An 18,176-nucleotide genomic window follows, 5' to 3' on the forward strand; every position below is an offset into this window, starting at 1 on the left:
CACTTGAGGACATCCATCTATGTGGAACACACTTCAGACTATCCATCTATGTGGAACACACTTGAGGATATCCATCTATGTGGAACACACTTGAGGATATCCATCTATGTGGAACACACTTGAGGATATCCATCTATGTGGAACGCACTTCAGACTATCCATCATGTGGAACATACTTGAGAATATCCATCTATGTGGAACACACTTCAGACTATCCATCTATGTGGAACACACTTGAGGATATCCATCTATGTGGAACACACTTGAGGATATCCATCTATGTGGAATACACTTGAGGATTTCCATCTATGTGGAACGCACTTCAGACTATCCATCTATGTGGAACACACTTGAGGATATCCATCTATGTGGAACGCATTTCAGACTATCCATCTATGTGGAACACACTTCAGACTATCCATCTATGTGGAACACACTTCAGACTATCCATCTATGTGGAACACACTTGAGGATATCCATCTATGTGGAACACACTTCAGACTTTCCATCTATTTGGAACACACTTGAGGATATCCATCTATGTGGAACGCACTTCAGACTATCCATCATGTGGAACACACTTCAGACCATCCATCTATGTGGAACACACTTGAGACTATCCATCTATGTGGAACACACTTGAGGATATCCATCTATGTGGAACACACTTGAGGCTTTCCATCTATGTGGAACACACTTGAGGATGTCCATCTATGTGGAACGCACTTCAGACGATCCATCATGTGGAACACACTTGAGGATATCCATCTATGTGGAACACACTTCAGACCATCCATCTATGTGGAACACACTTGAGGATATCCATCTATGTGGAACGCACTTCAGACTATCGATAATGTGGAACACACTTGAGGATATCCACCTATGTGGAACACACTTTAGACTATCCATCTATGTGGAACACACTTGAGGATATCCATCTATGTGGATCGCACTTCAGACTATCCATCTTGTGGAACACACTTGAGGATTTCCATCTATGTGGAACACACTTCAGACTAGCCATCTATGTGGAACACACTTGAGGATATCCATCTATGTGGAACACACTTGAGGATGTCCATCTATGTGGAACACACTTCAGACTATCCATCTATGTGGAACACACTTCAGACTAGCCATCTATGTGGAACGCAGTTCAGACTATCCATCATGTGGAACATTCTTCAGACTATCCATCTATGTGGAACACACTTGAGGATATCCATCTATGTGGAACGCACTTCGGACTATCTATCATGTGGAACACACTTGAGGACATCCATCTATGTGGAACACACTTCAGACTATCCATCTATGTGGAACACACTTGAGGATATCCATCTATGTGGAACGCACTTCAGACTATCCATCATGTGGAACACATTTGAGGATATCCATCTATGTGGAACACACTTCAGACTATCCATCTATGTGGAACACACTTGAGGATGTCCATCTATGTGGAACACACTTCAGACTATTCATCTATTTGGAACACACTTGAGGAAGTCCATCTATGTGGAACGCACTTCAGACTATCCATCTTGTGGAACACACTTGAGGATATCCATCTATGTGGAACACACTTCAGACTAGCCATCTATGTGGAACACACTTCAGACTATCCATCTATGTGGAACACACTTGAGGATATCCATCTATGTGGAACACACTTCAGACTTTCCATCTATGTGGAACACACTTGAGGATATCCATCTATGTGGAACGCATTTCAGACTATCCATCATGTGGAACACACTTGAGGATATCCATCTATGTGGAACACACTTCAGACTATCCATCTATGTGGAACACACTTGAGGATATCCATCTATGTGGAACACACTTGAGGATATCCATCTATGTGGAACACACTTGAGGATGTCCATCTATGTGGAACGCACTTCAGACTATCCATCATGTGGAACACACTTGAGGATATCCATCTATGTGGAACACACTTCAGACCATCCATCTATGTGGAACACACTTGAGGATATCCATCTATGTGGAACGCACTTCAGACTTTCCATCTTGTGGAACACACTTGAGGATATCCATCTATGTGGAACACACTTGAGGATATCCATCTATGTGGAACACACTTGAGGATATCCATCTATGTGGAACACACTTGAGGATATCCATCTATGTGGAACACACTTGAGGACATCCATCTATGTGGAACACACTTCAGACTATCCATCTATGTGGAACACACTTCAGACTATCCATCATGTGGAACATTCTTCAGACTAGCCATCATGTGGAACATTCTTCAGACTATCCATCTATGTGGAACACACTTGAGGATATCCATCTATGTGGAACACACTTCAGACTATTCATCTATTTGGAACACACTTGAGGAAATCCATCTATGTGGAACGCACTTCAGACTATCCATCTTGTGGAACACACTTGAGGATATCCATCTATGTGGAACACACTTCAGACTAGCCATCTATGTGGAACACACTTCAGACTATCCATCTATGTGGAACACACTTGAGGATATCCATCTATGTGGAACACACTTCAGACTTTCCATCTATTTGGAACACACTTGAGGATATCCATCTATGTGGAACGCATTTCAGACTATCCATCATGTGGAACACACTTGAGGATATCCATCTATGTGGAACACACTTCAGACTATCCATCTATGTGGAACACACTTGAGGATATCCATCTATGTGGAACACACTTGAGGATATCCATCTATGTGGAACACACTTGAGGATGTCCAATTATGTGGAACGCACTTCAGACTATCCATCATGTGGAACACACTTGAGGATATCCATCTATGTGGAACACACTTCAGACCATCCATCTATGTGGAACACACTTGAGGATATCCATCTATGTGGAACGCACTTCAGACTTTCCATCTTGTGGAACACACTTGAGGATATCCATCTATGTGGAACACACTTCAGACTAGCCATCTATGTGGAACACACTTGAGGATATCCATCTATGTGGAACACAGTTGAGGACATCCATCTATGTGGAACACACTTCAGACTATCCATCTATGTGGAACACACTTGAGACTATCCATCATGTGGAACATTCTTCAGACTATCCATCATGTGGAACATTCTTCAGACTATCCATCATGTGGAACACATTTGAGGATATCCATCTATGTGGAAGACACTTCAGACTATCCATCATGTGGAACACACTTCAGACTATCCATCTATGTGGAACACACTTCAGACTATGAATCATGTGGAACACACTTCAGACTATCCATCATGTGGAACACACTTCAGACTATCCATCATGTGGAACACACTTCAGACTATCCATCTATGTGGAACACACTTCAAACTATCCATCTATGTGGAACACACTTCAGACTATTCATCTATGTGGAACACACTTCAGACTATTCATCTATGTGGAACACACTTCAGACTATCCATCATGTGGAACACACTTCAGATTATCCATCTATGTGGAAGACACTTCAGACTATCCATCATGTGGAACACACTTCAGACTATCCATCTATGTGGAACACACTTCAGACTATCCATCTATGTGGAACACACTTCAGACTATCCATCTATGTGGAACACACTTCAGACTATCCATCATGTGGAACACACTTCAGACTATCCATCATGTGGAACACACTTCAGACTATCCATCATGTGGATCACACTTCAGACTATTCATCTATGTGGAACACACTTCAGACTATTGATCTATGTGGAACACACTTCAGACTATCCATCATGTGGAACACACTTCAGACTATCCATCTATGTGGAACACACTTCAGACTATTCATCTATGTGGAACACACTTCAGACTATCCATCATGTGGAACACACTTCAGACTATCCATCTATGTAGAAGACACTTCACACTTTTGAACTATGTAAGCCCACTACATGCAAGTATATTAAGCCTCACGTGCACTGTTAAACTATGCAGTGAAACAGTCGAGACACCATGAGACACTAGTTATGTGGAACCCACAGTACACAACCTACTATCCAAATAAATAAATAAATAAATAAATAAATAAATAAATACATAAACCGAGATAAGTCGGCGTAATAGATATTGTAATGTAATGAGCAATGTCTAGCTAACTCATACTGTCATAACCACACACTGACTGTAAAACTCCCTTTAGGCGCACGTTGAATTCCAACTGAGCGGATGATCATGTAACGGGGCAGCGCCAATCAGTCGCTATAATTACTGCCATGATTACTGTTTCCGAATTAACTGATCTCTGTTACTTGGAATGAGTCATTTATTCATATGCAAAAACTATCTTTGCCGAAGAAATCGGTTTGCGGATTAAATTTTGTTTCATTGTAAAGATGAATTCATCTAACAACAGTAGAATGGTACCACACGCATCCGTCAACGTCTGTAGCGACCAGACCTGGGATAAATACCATGGAGAATTGTACGTGTTGCCTTCAACTATGCATTTAATAAAAAAAAAACAGCTGCACAACTCGTGTCCTTAATTTTAACTATAATGTTAAAATAGTAATGCCAGCACTCCATGGCCTATGTCCGCCATAATAGCAAAATATAAGCGTAAAAAGAAGACATTGATTGATTGATGGTTCAGGTCGCTTCTAATGTCAATGAGGAATGAGATCACATCAAGCTCCTCGCACCGATACCCGGTTCGCGGAGCTCTGTCTAAACGATACCGCGATGCTAATAAGGTCACACGCCGAGGAGCTAGTTGTTTACCTAGGAAGGGAAGTAACTCCAGTGTTTTGAGCAAGTGATTCTCGAAGAAGTGGTGACGACCCGTTAGATATACAGACATCAAGGAGTTTACATTCTTCGTTGTCTGCATGGCGTCTCGACCGCTGATCAATGTAGACGTCGTCAGCGACGTTATCTGACCCTGGTGCTGGGTCGGCAAGAGGAAGCTGGAGGTCGCTATAGCTGATCTCGCGGAAAACTTCGATGTCCGCGTTCGATGGGAACCCTTCCTCCTCAGACCCAACACTCCTCTCGAGGGGATGCCCAAACCCGCCATGTTTACTGACCCCTCGAATCCCAGGTGAGGAGCCATTTGTTGTTGTCCGCGGGAGTGACAGATAGCTTTGTGTCGTTGTTTTAGACTTGACAGGACACTGGAGGTCAAAGTCCACGAGCAGAGGACGATCGAACGTTCTTACATGTAATGCTTACACTGTTGGCATTTTTTGCACTTAACGTGGAGTTTCAGCACTACATTAGAGGCATCGTCAGTTTAATATGGGTGACATGCTTTAAGCATAAGCATAATGTTTAATCAGATATGTCTCATACGAAATGAAGTGTTTAAAGCACTCATAAAATATCGGGGTCGCCTGGGGTCATGGGTGTTTTTTGTGGAGACGGTGAATGCTGGTATTTGTTTTTTTTTATAACATGGTGTTTAACCTTTCTTTTTATAACTGAAAAACAGTATGTCCAAATGTCGAGTATCCGTATCCGTATGAGCCACATAAAACATGCATAAAATCATTCACAACACGCCGTATGTGAGTTTAAATATTCAAATATGGCCATATATTCTCCTCAGTGGTAATTGTTACCCTTATCGAAGTTTGTCAAGTTTTAAGAGCTCTCACAAGGATTATTAAAGGCCACATGCAACGTAAAACACAACTTTGCAGATTCTGGTACTTTTCGGTATGCACTTACCGAAACAAATCATAAAAAATGCCAATTCAACCTATAACGTTGAAAAAAACCGCGATGAAAAAAAAGCCCGCGAAATCGGAGTTCAAACGTTTCACTAAATTTCCCGCAGCGCTGGGGGGAAAACTGGTTTCAACATCTGTGCTGCGCTGCGTCCATAACGCATGCGCAGTGAATAGGTTCGCGGAGCTTGAAACAGTATGCATGCCCAGAGTCTGAGGTCGTGAGCAGTAGTCTAATCTTGGTTGTGTACACACACAATTAAATAATCTACTCGTTACGTAAAACAACTTGTTGATGTGTGGAAAGCAGTCTCTGTCACAGAGAAAGCTCAGTGTCTGGTTTATTCACACCTGTATGTCTGTCTGCCTGTCTACTAAAGACAACATGCAATACACAGCTTCAATCATTGACCACGTGCAATTTGAACTTAACGCCTGTCAGACTATACGACATAAGTAAGTTGATTTATGACTCGTGCACCTGAGTCCCGTGTCTGCCACAGTATGTAATTAGGCACGTGTGATACACATGACATGTTTTTATGTCTGTGGGTTGCAAACAAACTACATTCATTTTTTTCGGATGACTGGATCTGACGGAAACTGGTGCAAACTCGTCAGTTTCAAGTCCTGCTTTGTACTTGGACGAATGACAGATTCCAGCCAAGCAGTAGTTTACCATCTCTACTAACATGATTTTTATTGGATCGAGCACAGATTCAGAGTTTGTATTTTCCAAACCCAACATCTCTATATACATTCTTCATGGATAACGACTTCTTTTAGTGTATATGATTTTGTTTGACAACAGTATATGAATCCATACTGAAAAGACGCATCAAGTACACAAAAAGAAGTTGTTATCCATAAAGAATCTTACTTTCTTGTGACTGGCTATACTTCTAAATTGCCCATCACACAGATCATCTTTCTGTACACACAATGAACCCTCAGCATATCAGCAAATGAAACAGCCAATCGGAAACCGTCGTTACACTTGAGTGCACATCCATCCGCTATGACTGGGTTCGGTCTCCCGAGGGCTTCGTTTCGGGGGAAGTAAGCCCAAGTACAAAATATTGCACTTTTGAATCGCAATTGTACGCTTATAATTTTGTTTATTTGGTTTTTTAAAAGCAGCAATGTATATTATATGTCATGAATAAGTGATAAATGTGTTTTAATTATGTTTGATATTTTGGTTGCATGTGACCTTTAAGTGGTCTGCCTACAAACCATCTAAGGCTCTTAGTCTGGCGAGGACACATAAAGACATAATGGAAACAACTAAATCAAAACACGTCAGTAGTGTAATAGTACTATGAATTCCTCAGTTCAGTAACACGAAAAAGATTTATTGATATTTTGCTTTGAAATATTAAACGATTATTCCATTAAAGTTTCTTGAAAGATATCATATTTCGGAGACCTTGTTTCATGTTCATCTTCGCATACATCTCGAATTGTTTCGTCCCCCAAGTTCGATCATTATGAAAACCCACATACATTTCGTTTTGATACTTTGAAACATTCAGCAAGACATCATTTGGGATTGTTTAATAACTACAGAAAAAGTAAGGCAGGTCAGGTTTTTAACCAGCACTGACCAGTTAACTGGCAAACCAAAAACTAAGTAGTTTTAAACAACAGCAGATTACAAACTTAGATTATCTGAACTTAGGGCCCAGTGGCATTGCATCAACAATGACGCTAACTTTTGAATCGAATTTACTGCGTATTTGAGATAATTTGTGCGTCAAATACACAGGCTGTCTGCGTCAGGGCAAAACCTGTTCAAGAGTACATACAAACATCATAGATTATATACAAGGGCATCTGTCTATATTTGCAAACATTTTTCCTGTATCTGATTAACCGATTGAAACTGATAGAGACGTTGTGTACGTGTATAGTGCTGAAGTCATACATACGGGGCTTTAATCGACAAGTATTGTTATTTATGAGTGGATGAATTTAGTTATATGCCTCTTTTAATTCGGTGTACTTTATTATTTCTAGATTTACTAATCACCCTGCATTACAAGTGAGTTAATATATGTTTTTTACAACAGGGACGTTGATCTGTAATACTTGAACATGGCATTCTGACGGGCTGTTCCACCCAGTTACATGCACGTACTGTATGTAAAGAGACGAAACATTGATACGACACCTCTTAAATGGATTATTTAAGGCATTTTATCCCCCCGCCCGAAGTGAGCATTTAGTCCCCTCTGTCCGCTTCTATTTGGGGACTTGTTTCCTCTCTCACCATCTTAAGCGAGTTCGGAAATCTATGTATCACGTGAAATCGGGAGATGTTTTCTCTGAAACTACATAAGTGACATGAGTGAAAGTTTGTGTGCCTATCAAATAAATACATATCCATGGGGTTGAAATGTGGTGATATAAATTGTTAGTCTCCAGAGTCACCTGCCTTGCTACGCGTACTTAATCCTAACAGGGACAAACATTCTCAGTAAATACTGATATTACTTTAGACTGATTTGATTTATTAATTTTCTGATAACACAAAGTGACCATTTAGAACATGACCATAGTGTTTACTGAAGGCTTTATTTAATTCTTACTTACAGTTAACATTTTACTTTATCCATTACTATTTAAACAAACATAAATGTCACTTGCTGGCTTGTGATTGTGCGGACGCTAGCCGTTATGCGTGGTGCGGTTGTCTATAATCACAACCGCCAGTATGCAGCAATTACATTGTTTTGTATACTATTTTCGTTGCGGTGTTATCAGGTTACTGGAAACATTCCACAAACACATTGAGAGTTCGGGTTAACACACTGCGGAAACTCTCAGTCGTGGGTGTTTTTTTTCTTCTAATGTAGTTATTGTGAGTCCAGATGTTTTCTGTCATCAATATCACACTTAGTTTCTACCTCCAGTAGCAGCTGTGGGAAAGCTGTGGCAACTGTGCTTACTAAGCTAGGTGTAGCTTAGCGCGTGAGAATAGATGATCTTGGTTTCCTATGTATAAATCGATTTTAGCGCTTAGGTGGGATCAGTGACGATTCGGGCTAGAACACGTGTCTGTTAGAGGCGACCAACGGGACCAGGTGGCAGTGCCCACTGACTTGATGGCATCGTATTGCAATTGCGTAGATCGATGCTGATGCTGTTGATCAATTGATATTCTGGTCCAGACCTTATTATTTCCAGACTGCTGCGTTATAGCAGGGATGTTGCTGTGTGCGGAGTTAAACATCCTGGGGGTGGGTGGGTGGTGGGTTGCACCCCCACTGCCCAGGGTTCACAATCTGTTTTAAACCCGAGTAGAAGAGGACGCTCCAACCACAGGGAAACTGTAGCGCAAGTGGGTTGCACAGCATACGGAAAATGACAACACTGTCAGAGAGCATAAAGTCCCCAGGAAAAGACTAATTTCCTTGTCATGTGACCGTCGTTGTTAGGCACGCATTCATTCTGAAATCGGATCGGCCACATGCAAGAGTTCTTTTGGATACGGATTTCATAATTGTTTTGCATATCTACATGGATATTCCACTGGAACTGTGACTTTGGGGTGCACTGCAGTATACATTTACACATCAAACCGATTTCGTACGCAGTGTGCATGTTGGCGAGCCAGTTACCAGCTTATAGGATTTCGATGCCAGCATGTAGTACCGTGCAACCCGTGGAAACTAAGGCTTACCACGCTAATAGAAATATCGTTTTACCTTTTACCTTTTTATATTTTTCTCAATTCGGGTAAACCATTCTATCACGGATGTGTACTAGATGAAAAGGCTTTTTAAATGAAACTGACGGAAAGCATATGCAGTTGGTCGTGTAAGATGTGATGAAACCAGGGAGGAGGGCTGTGATGGTGGCATGAAGTTTGAGTAGGAGACAGGAGAATTTACAGTCGACGTCTTTCGTGTTACGAAGGCGTCTTATGATAAGTTATAACAATGTCTTGTGTGTAACACAGTGAAGTGGCCATTTCATGAACCCGCCGTGATTTTGCTGGAATATTGCTGAAAGCGGCGTTAAACTCACTCACTGAACATTCCTGAAAGCAGTGGTGAGAGTTACGTTCGCTTTGTGGGGCGCGACCCGCTGATAACCAACTTCAGTATCAGAGACACTTGTGGTGCCATCTGATTGTGACGTCCGATTATAGCCGTTTTTACATTTGGTACGCGTTGTTTAGACATGTTCCTGCATTGCAGGGTTCAGTACCTGAAACAAGCTGGACAGGAAGTAGGGATCGACTTTACCAATAAGGCCACAGTGGTACCCAATACCCTCAAGGCGCATGCGCTGATGGAACTTGCCAAACACAAGGGAGAGGAAAGTCTACAGAATGACGTAGCTGAACGTCTCTTCGACGTAAGCCCAACGTTCCTAGCACCAGTTAAACGTCAACAGATTATTTTTGTCCCAAACAATTTTGTATTTCATTTTGTTCTTAGGCATAAATTAAATCGATTATTGTATATCTCTTTTCATATAAGCGTACGTGATTCTACTACATGGTTAATTTGGAACAGGGGTGTTCTAATGGCGTTTTGTGCTGCCCGGTGTCATTTGGGTGGCGTCATATTCACTTGTCTGCAGTAATAAAGTCTCTACTTTTCAACGGATAGTTCATGAGTACATACCATTAAAAGATTGGGGATATACCATTTAGAGAGTATGCTACTATCTAGTGCCAATGCATATGAGAAAAAGAAATATATATCCATACAGGTGAAACATTTCAAGAGGAATAAATTGTCACATTTTCCCTTACTTTGTCTTCACATTTTTCCTTATTTTCTCATCATGATATGTTTCTTCCATGGCTTAATCATTTGCATGTTGTTAGCCTCTAAAATGCCCTACTGTTTCATGGCCTTTATAGGTGTACTTTACGAAAGGAAAGTTCTTAGACGATGACGTTCTAATTGGAGTGGCAAGGGAGGCCGGACTTGAGGGGGGAGAGGTCAAGGCCTACATCAACAACGACGCGGTCATCCAGGACATCCGCACAAGAGCGTTGTCATGGAGTCAGAAGGGCGTTTCCGGTATGTCTTCAGCGATATAACCAAGGACAAACCTAGCGGTTTCTTGCGTGGTCATGGAAGATAACTCTACATAGGCCCTGTAGTCATAGAACCTGGTTTCACAGTTAGGAATAGGTCATTCTCTTCCCACAGAGGTTACTAATGTCATATCTTCCTATGTAACCTCTGTTCTAATACGGCCCTTTCATGGTACGAGTGTTCAAGACTCGTGATTGGAGGCGTTCAGATTTAGTTGTGCAATCAGAGACGTTGTTTCAAGAGTGATCATTTGCAAGATCTCGGTAATTTCCGAATGCATCGGGAAAACTTGCCACTACCAGTTTTTGTTTCTACAAACACATCATGGCGATTGATCCCTGCACTCTCTATTGCCAGTTTCTGATTTTCATGAAATACCGAATCTGTCTTTCGCACGTTGATGAACCAGCTCCATGGGAGCCGCCATATTGGAGCTAAGTCTATTTAACGCGTGTTCTGATTGGATAGTAACAAGGGAGATAATTCCTGTTGCTATGTTTTGCCGCCAGGGGATTTCTCGATGACCGGGAGATATGGCCGTATTAGAGCAGAGGTTACGTAGGAAGATATGACAGGAGTAACTTCTGTGGGAAGAGAATGGGAATAGGTTGGCACAGAAGACAATTGTTTTCATTATCAAATTTTTAAGAAACCCTCTCCCTCAGCGCACTATTCATGGTTGATATCTTGGTGTGCATCTCATTTTCATTACATTTTATATATTTTATTTTATCCTTGCTGTCAATATGTTGGGATGTGTGTGTGACCCAAGGACAAGAATTGCCTCATTTACTTTGTCATCAGGGGTCCCCTTCTTCTATATGAACGGCCATCGGATGTTCTCGGGCGCTCAGGATGTAGAGACATTCAAGAAGATGATGCAGATGGCGGCTGAGAAGTTCCCTCAACAGACCACCAGCCGCACGTAAGATGGTGCGTACGTGTGCGCCTCGCGTCGTTATAGGCTTGTATGTAGAGATGATAATATGCACACCTGAGCACATTTGTCGCAAGGTTTTTATGCGTGCATATGCAGCTGGATGTCCGTATGTATGTTCGCGAACGTGTGTGTGAGAATTGGCGTAACGGCTAATGTACTTGTGTACTTGCATGCATGTGCCTGTGTAGGCGTGATTTTATTATAGTTCCATATTTTTTTTCCAGTGTAGACGTGACATAATGCGGGACGATCTACTACACATTTGGAAATCTTGACGACCAATCACATTGAACCTCATAGATTCCACCTTCTCGGTGTTTGTGTAGTTACGGTCTTTGTAAAGCTTCTCCAGAAATACCCGGTGTCCACTTGTGTTAATAGCTGTGTTTCCTGGTGGTATATATGTGAACCCTGTGTTAAAATATCCAGAATCGAATTATAAAATATAAGTACTTGAAATTAATGTGTTAGTGTTGGTGTTACCCTTTTGAAAAGTGACCCAATGACGGCAGCCATTAAACTACCTGTGGCTGAACTGATGTTAGTCACGTGACGAGAAGGGTAACATCGACACCATCTCTGGTTAGCTATTGATAGCAGATACTGCTTGTGACTGGTTAGAACACACGTGGTATGTGCTGTTCATTGATCTGTTTGAATGGAAGTGTTTGAATAACAGTAAAGGCGAGATACGTTACATATCTTGTCTTTATTGTCGTATGCCCATTGTATTCAAGTAGAAGCGTGGCCATGTGGATAATAGAACGTATGTTTACACTTGTTAATTTACATTAAAAGAAGTTAAAACAACTGAGTCGTTGGCGATACATTTCGTCTCCAAGACGGAGGGAACTGACCTGATGCTAGCACCTGTTTCATACTGCTTGTTTGACGTATCTCCACGTTAAGATCCAAATCCGAGACACAACTGAGTCAGGTCCTGATGATTCTGTGATGGGTATTATAAGCGTAGATGCATGACACTGTAGGACCGTGACACGTGGTCAGTCAAATCCCAGTGTCTGACTACCGATCACTTAAGTCAGCTCGAGGTGAACTGTCCCAACTTGTAGTGACACGGGAATAATTATCATTCTCAACTCCTTTGGGAGTACACAAATCAGGCAACCCATGATAGCTGCTGTTCCAAGCCTGTTTTAGGCCTGCCAGACAGATTCATGTGTTTCTCGAGCTCCTTACTTATCCCAGTGTTAATAAGTGGGCAAGAAGATTACTTGGGTTGAAAGCGATCTTCATTGACGGGCAAAAATATTCACTGAGAACACAAATGAAACCTTATTTTCATATGACATCGTTTACAAAATACGGGATGAAAGATTTGAATAGTAAATCATGAACACAAGTCGAGAGCATTTTGTTCTATAATTTAAACACGAACGAGAAAGAGCAGTCCAAATGAGCTGCCCTTCGTAACTGTAAACTTTTTACGAGAATATGCATACAAGTCAAATAAAACTGATAAAAAACTCAAAACATGCATTCCACCTTCCAATGCTTACAGTTTAGGTAAGTGTAAAACCCAAATTCTAGATACAGAAAGTTTCTCAAATGACCATAGAAAACGAGTGAAAATGAAAACTCCTTCTTTGTCAAGAGTGCGAAGCCCGCTTTCTCAAAAAGCTGTATCCGGTTCTGTTATGGTTACAGTGGAGTTACCTCCCCTTAAGATATGTTCGTAAATTAGAGGATCTAAACAAAATCGCCTAGATCCTCATCTCTGGCAGTAAATTAGCAGTTTGTTCGCGACTGTTATCATTATCTGTATTGGCTCCATCAAAATATGAACACTTGTCCATTTCGTTCAGTTTTTTTGTCGGAGTCCAAGTGTGGTGTCCTTGTTGATTACAGTATATTACTTGTCGTTCATCGGCGAAACGACTCGTGAAGGTCTCAGGGTAGAATAAACCTTCAGCAACCCATGCTTGCTATAAAAGGCGACTATGCTTGTTGACCAACGTGATCGGGTGGTCAGGCTCGCTGACTTGGTTGACACATATCATCGCTTCCCAATTGCGCAGATCGGTGCTCATGTTGTTGATCACTGAATTGTCTGGTCCAGACACGATTATTTACAGACCGCCGCCATATAGCTGGGATTTTGCTCTGAGTGCGGGGAAAACTAAACTCACTCACTCATCGGCGAAACATTCGTTTTAAAATCGCTCAGCATTTCCATGTTTCAGTACACTTGTGCATGAGCAGACTTGAACTCGGACACTTTGTGAGACTGATAGTGTTGCTTGATGCCTCATGCTTGGAGTGAAAGTCTGATATAGATTCAACCACAGACAGAAATAATTAGGCATCGATGATACCCATGTTTACGGTACTACTGCTGTCGGGGCGGTGGGGTAGCCTAGTGGTTAAAACGTTCGCCCGTCACGCCGAAGACACGGGTTCGATTCCCCACGTGGGTACAATGTGTGAAGCTCATTTTCTGGTGTCCCCCGCCGTGATATTGCTGGAATATTGCTAAAATCGGCGTAAAACTACACTCACTCACTCACTACTGCTGTCTGAAAAATGGTGCTGTCTGTAAACACAGTACTAGTGTTGACAGTGTGTACCAGTATTGTGTTGACCGTGAATACCAGTACTTGTGTTGATCCGTATATACCAGTACAAACGGTGACACGTGGATACTAGCATAAATGACCCGTGAAGGTCCCGGGGTAGAATAGACCTTCAGTAACCCATACTTGCCATAAAAGGCGACCATGTTTGTCGTAGGAGGCGACTAACGGAATCGGGTGGTCAGACTCGCTGACTTTTTTGACAAATGTCATCGGTTCCCAGTTGCGCAGATCGATTCTCATCATGTCGATCACTGGATTGTCTGGTCCAGACTAGATTATTTACAGACCGCCGCCATATGGTTGGAATATTGCTGAGTGCGGCGTAAAACTATACTCACTCACTACTGGTTTAAATGGTGACACGCGAACATCCGTACCAATACAAATGTTGACAGTGAATACCAGGGAAGCAAAGAACAAGCAAAGCACTGAATTATTTAAAAACATAGTTGTATTATAATTACGATTTACAGTTGTCATTCACCCGTTTGTTATTTTGCATGAAGTGGATGTGAGCGATACAAAAACCAGAACAAAACATTTGTTTGCCATTAACATGGCAATGTCCCCCGCCTCAAGAGAACGAAATATATATAACATATCTGCGACTTTTTATTTTTTGGTCACATATCTAATGGTACAAACAGTTCATGAGAAACCGTGTTTTGAAAAGATTTTGAAAAGTGGTTAAAGTGTCGTGGTGACCTTGAAAATAAGATAAAGGTCACCAAAATTAACCAGTGTCTTCGTTATATCCCAATGCTGACTGTCACCAAAATTGAAGACAATGGGTACAACAGTTCGCGAGAAATCCCGTTAACATGATTTGTGACGAACGGACGCAGCTTAATCGTATTGCGACGGGGGACAAAATATATAGTCTATGCTCTTGTATTCATGCTCTTGTATTCATGCTCTTGTATTCATGCTCTTGTATTCATGCTCTTGTATTCATGTAAAAGCTTACACCAATAAGACCTGCTGAAGCTGCCACGTGACCGGTCTCTCATCTAATGAAAGAACCGTATATCGTTGAAAATATAGGTACAAGTGAGTAACGTCATTTCTAGTGAGTACGCATCTGTAGGACCATCATAAACATTTTTTGAGCAACTTGTAAGCAGTCGAAATCTATTATTAAATCATAGTGGAATAAATTAGAAATGCGTTTATGACAAATTTCTTGAAATTTGAATAACATTGTCTGATAATATGTACATTTTTAATGGAGGTGAAAATTAAAAAAATACAATGTTACATATTTTTAAGGTGCATCCTCGAGTGCAACCATCACCCCACCCTACCGTGTCTGAAACTAATCTTTGGCTGGGTAATTCAGTTTCAAACAATCCAACCACACAAATTGCAGTCACGTGACCATAATACCATATTAAAATATGTAAATTCAGACAAAAAGCAAGAGCAATGACTCATATGACGAAACTGCAAATCACGTGTTGCGTACTTTGTTAAAGGCATTTTTGTGCATTTTAATAAAAGGTTTTAAAGAACGAATAATTTTTTTTCTTTTTGAACTCAATTAACCAATACATATGGAAGACGCACGGAACCCCAAATTCGTTCCTAAATAACTTGTGGTTAATTTAATTCCGTGCGATTAAAAGTTGCCAAAATGCCGTCTACTTCACTTTTGCCCGCCAAAGAAACCGCAGATAGCTTGCGTAACTCTGTCGCGCCAGTGCAATGCACCGAGACGGAAGTGACGTAATGTGGGGAAGGATTTTCAGTCTGTTGTAGTCAACGTGTGTAACAGGTTCGTCATTTTGTTGATTTAGATCGGATGACTCGACCCATACCTCGCCTCCAAGATAGAAAGTTCTATTAAGATTTGTTTTCATCGAGTTCAAAATCAAACTACTTACTAGTTGTAGTAAATGATTGATGACCAAAAGGATTTTGCATGACCCAACTTGAAAGATAACGATTTCTTCCTCGGAATTGAGGTTGTGGTTAAGTCACATTATACTGACACCCACCTCGCTTCCAAGAGTGAAATAGTTATGTTATATGTTATGCAAATTCTCCTGTCCATCAATGAAATGCCTATTTTACAACCCGTAGAGAGTACTTTTGATTTTGTAACTCGCTGGAAACAAACCTAAATAGCATTGATTTTAAGATTTTTGCGACTGGGAGGCGCCATTTTTAAAACATCGTGACGTCTCGGGCTAAAGTTCGAGAATCATTTAGATTATGGTTTGTTTTCATCACGTTAGAAAATCAAAACTACGTCCTACCTGTAGTTAAATGTATTTGAATCATGACCGATAGGGTTTTGCATGACACAATTTGTAACATCACTATTGATATAAACGTTATGACGACAAGCAATCTCGACAGGAGCGTTTATGAAAACAAGTTCTAACTCGGAAGCTAGGCAAAACAGGTGACCCGAGTAACTGACAGTAGATTGTGAAAACATAGATTTTTTTCACAACAATTGTCACGATTTTAGGTTTAGACAAACCTGTAAAGAAGATAATTTACCACCGCGGCCCATGCAGACATACTTCACATTACGTCACGGAGAGGGGCCCCTTTGATTGGTTGATATTTCGTTCGCGGGGGAGAATTGTGCGCTGTTGTTAAAAAGGTCAATATAAGGCAAGTAAATGTCGAAGTGAGTAGTTTTAATTACGGGGTTTCATTTATAAGGATGCCAATAAATGTTTTATATATTTGTAACCCCCTATAGCATATGTGATCTTTCAAGGAAACCATATCAAAACATATGATATAGACGTGTTGAGTAAAGAGTAAGCAAGCACAAGTACAGATCGCCCTCTACCCTGACTGAACATGGCCAGGAGGTGCCCAGAGGTGAGGGACAAACTTCAATGTTGCAGTGATGGGGTGTCGGCCACGTGTAGGAAGCCAGAGCATGACAAATTGTGGCTGTGTCACACACTACTGAATCAATCAATTTAGTTCTTTATGACATTTGGCGGTCTTAAATATACTATTATACTTCACTACCCGTCGTTGTCTCTTGATTACGAGCACACCCTGTTGTTTTAAAGTACATCATCAGTTCAATGAAGAATAAAAAGTTAACATGATAAAATAGTGACAACTAATCGCATAGAACATATTACAGTTTTTTCGTCTTCCATATTCTTTCGACTGAGGACTGAATTGTCTAACTTCCCTTGCCAAAGCTGGAAAATGTGACCTCCGCCATGTTTTCTGTGACACCGTGCCAAGATGCACGAATGAACGTTCATATGATAACCACGTTCAAACAAGCGTCGCGTAGTCGTAAAAGTCACATATAAACATGATAAAAACAATTGTTTCTTCGTTACATAAAGTTTTCATTCTCCGTAGTGCCGCCATTTTTGGAATTCGTTGAAGGACATGGATGGTCCCCATCGGCATGTACTTCCTCAGATCCATCGTCAACAAGAGGAATTTTTATTTCCTGGCTGTTGGTTCCCGATTCACCATCACTCGAATGTTTCTCAACGTCATGTATGTTCTACAAGTAGAAAAAAGTACTATTAGTTTGTCCTCGTCTCGTTTATGTGTCGGTTTACATGTCACTCACAGAATGCTCCGTGTTGTAGAATGAGGGCATGGAGAATTTCGTCAAAGCGTTTGGCGCCAGTCAGACATTTATTCCAAACACTGTCTGGACGTTCATAATCTCTGGTCAAAATATCTGTGAAATATCAGACTTTTGTCATGGCTATAGGGTGCATCCCTCTGCTGAAGTCAAGTCCATTCTCGGTGTCCCCGAGTGATATTGCATGAATACATCAATACATCTAAAAGCAGCTTAAAACAGAACTCATACAATCTTACCCCCATTCTCTTCCCACAGAGGTTACTTGTCATATCTTCCTACGGACCCCTGTTCTAATAC

The 18,176-nt window shown here is 41.1% G+C and overlaps 2 protein-coding genes across 6 annotated transcripts in view; one reads left to right on the forward strand and one right to left on the reverse strand.

Moving 5' to 3' along the window:
- Positions 1–4,683: 4,683 nt before the first annotated feature.
- On the forward strand, positions 4,684–12,503 carry LOC137281911 (uncharacterized protein YwbO-like). 2 transcript variants are annotated; one of them, XM_067813632.1, is made up of 5 exons: positions 4,684–5,065; positions 9,899–10,058; positions 10,573–10,735; positions 11,558–11,686; positions 11,923–12,503. In XM_067813632.1, the coding sequence occupies exons 1-4, from the start codon at positions 4,854–4,856 to the stop codon at positions 11,680–11,682; spliced, it is 660 nt and encodes a 219-aa protein (XP_067669733.1). In that variant the 5' UTR covers positions 4,684–4,853; the 3' UTR covers positions 11,683–11,686; positions 11,923–12,503. The 2 variants fall into 2 exon arrangements, with proteins under 2 accessions (XP_067669733.1, XP_067669732.1); XM_067813631.1 differs by having other exon boundaries at positions 4,724–5,065; positions 11,918–12,503.
- Positions 12,504–14,723: 2,220 nt separating this feature from the next.
- The window catches only part of LOC137281907 (sodium-coupled monocarboxylate transporter 1-like), a 64,292-nt gene continuing 60,839 nt past the window's right edge, over positions 14,724–18,176 (reverse strand). For all 4 annotated transcript variants that reach the window (XM_067813624.1, XM_067813623.1, XM_067813621.1 and 1 more), the window contains exon 17: positions 14,724–17,789. In XM_067813624.1, coding sequence (XP_067669725.1) covers positions 17,613–17,789 — 177 coding nt within the window. In that variant the 3' untranslated portion in view covers positions 14,724–17,612. The remainder of the gene's footprint in view (positions 17,790–18,176) is intronic.

Source organism: Haliotis asinina, chromosome 4, assembly GCF_037392515.1.
Source record: "Haliotis asinina isolate JCU_RB_2024 chromosome 4, JCU_Hal_asi_v2, whole genome shotgun sequence".
Lineage (NCBI taxonomy): Eukaryota > Metazoa > Mollusca > Gastropoda > Lepetellida > Haliotidae > Haliotis > Haliotis asinina.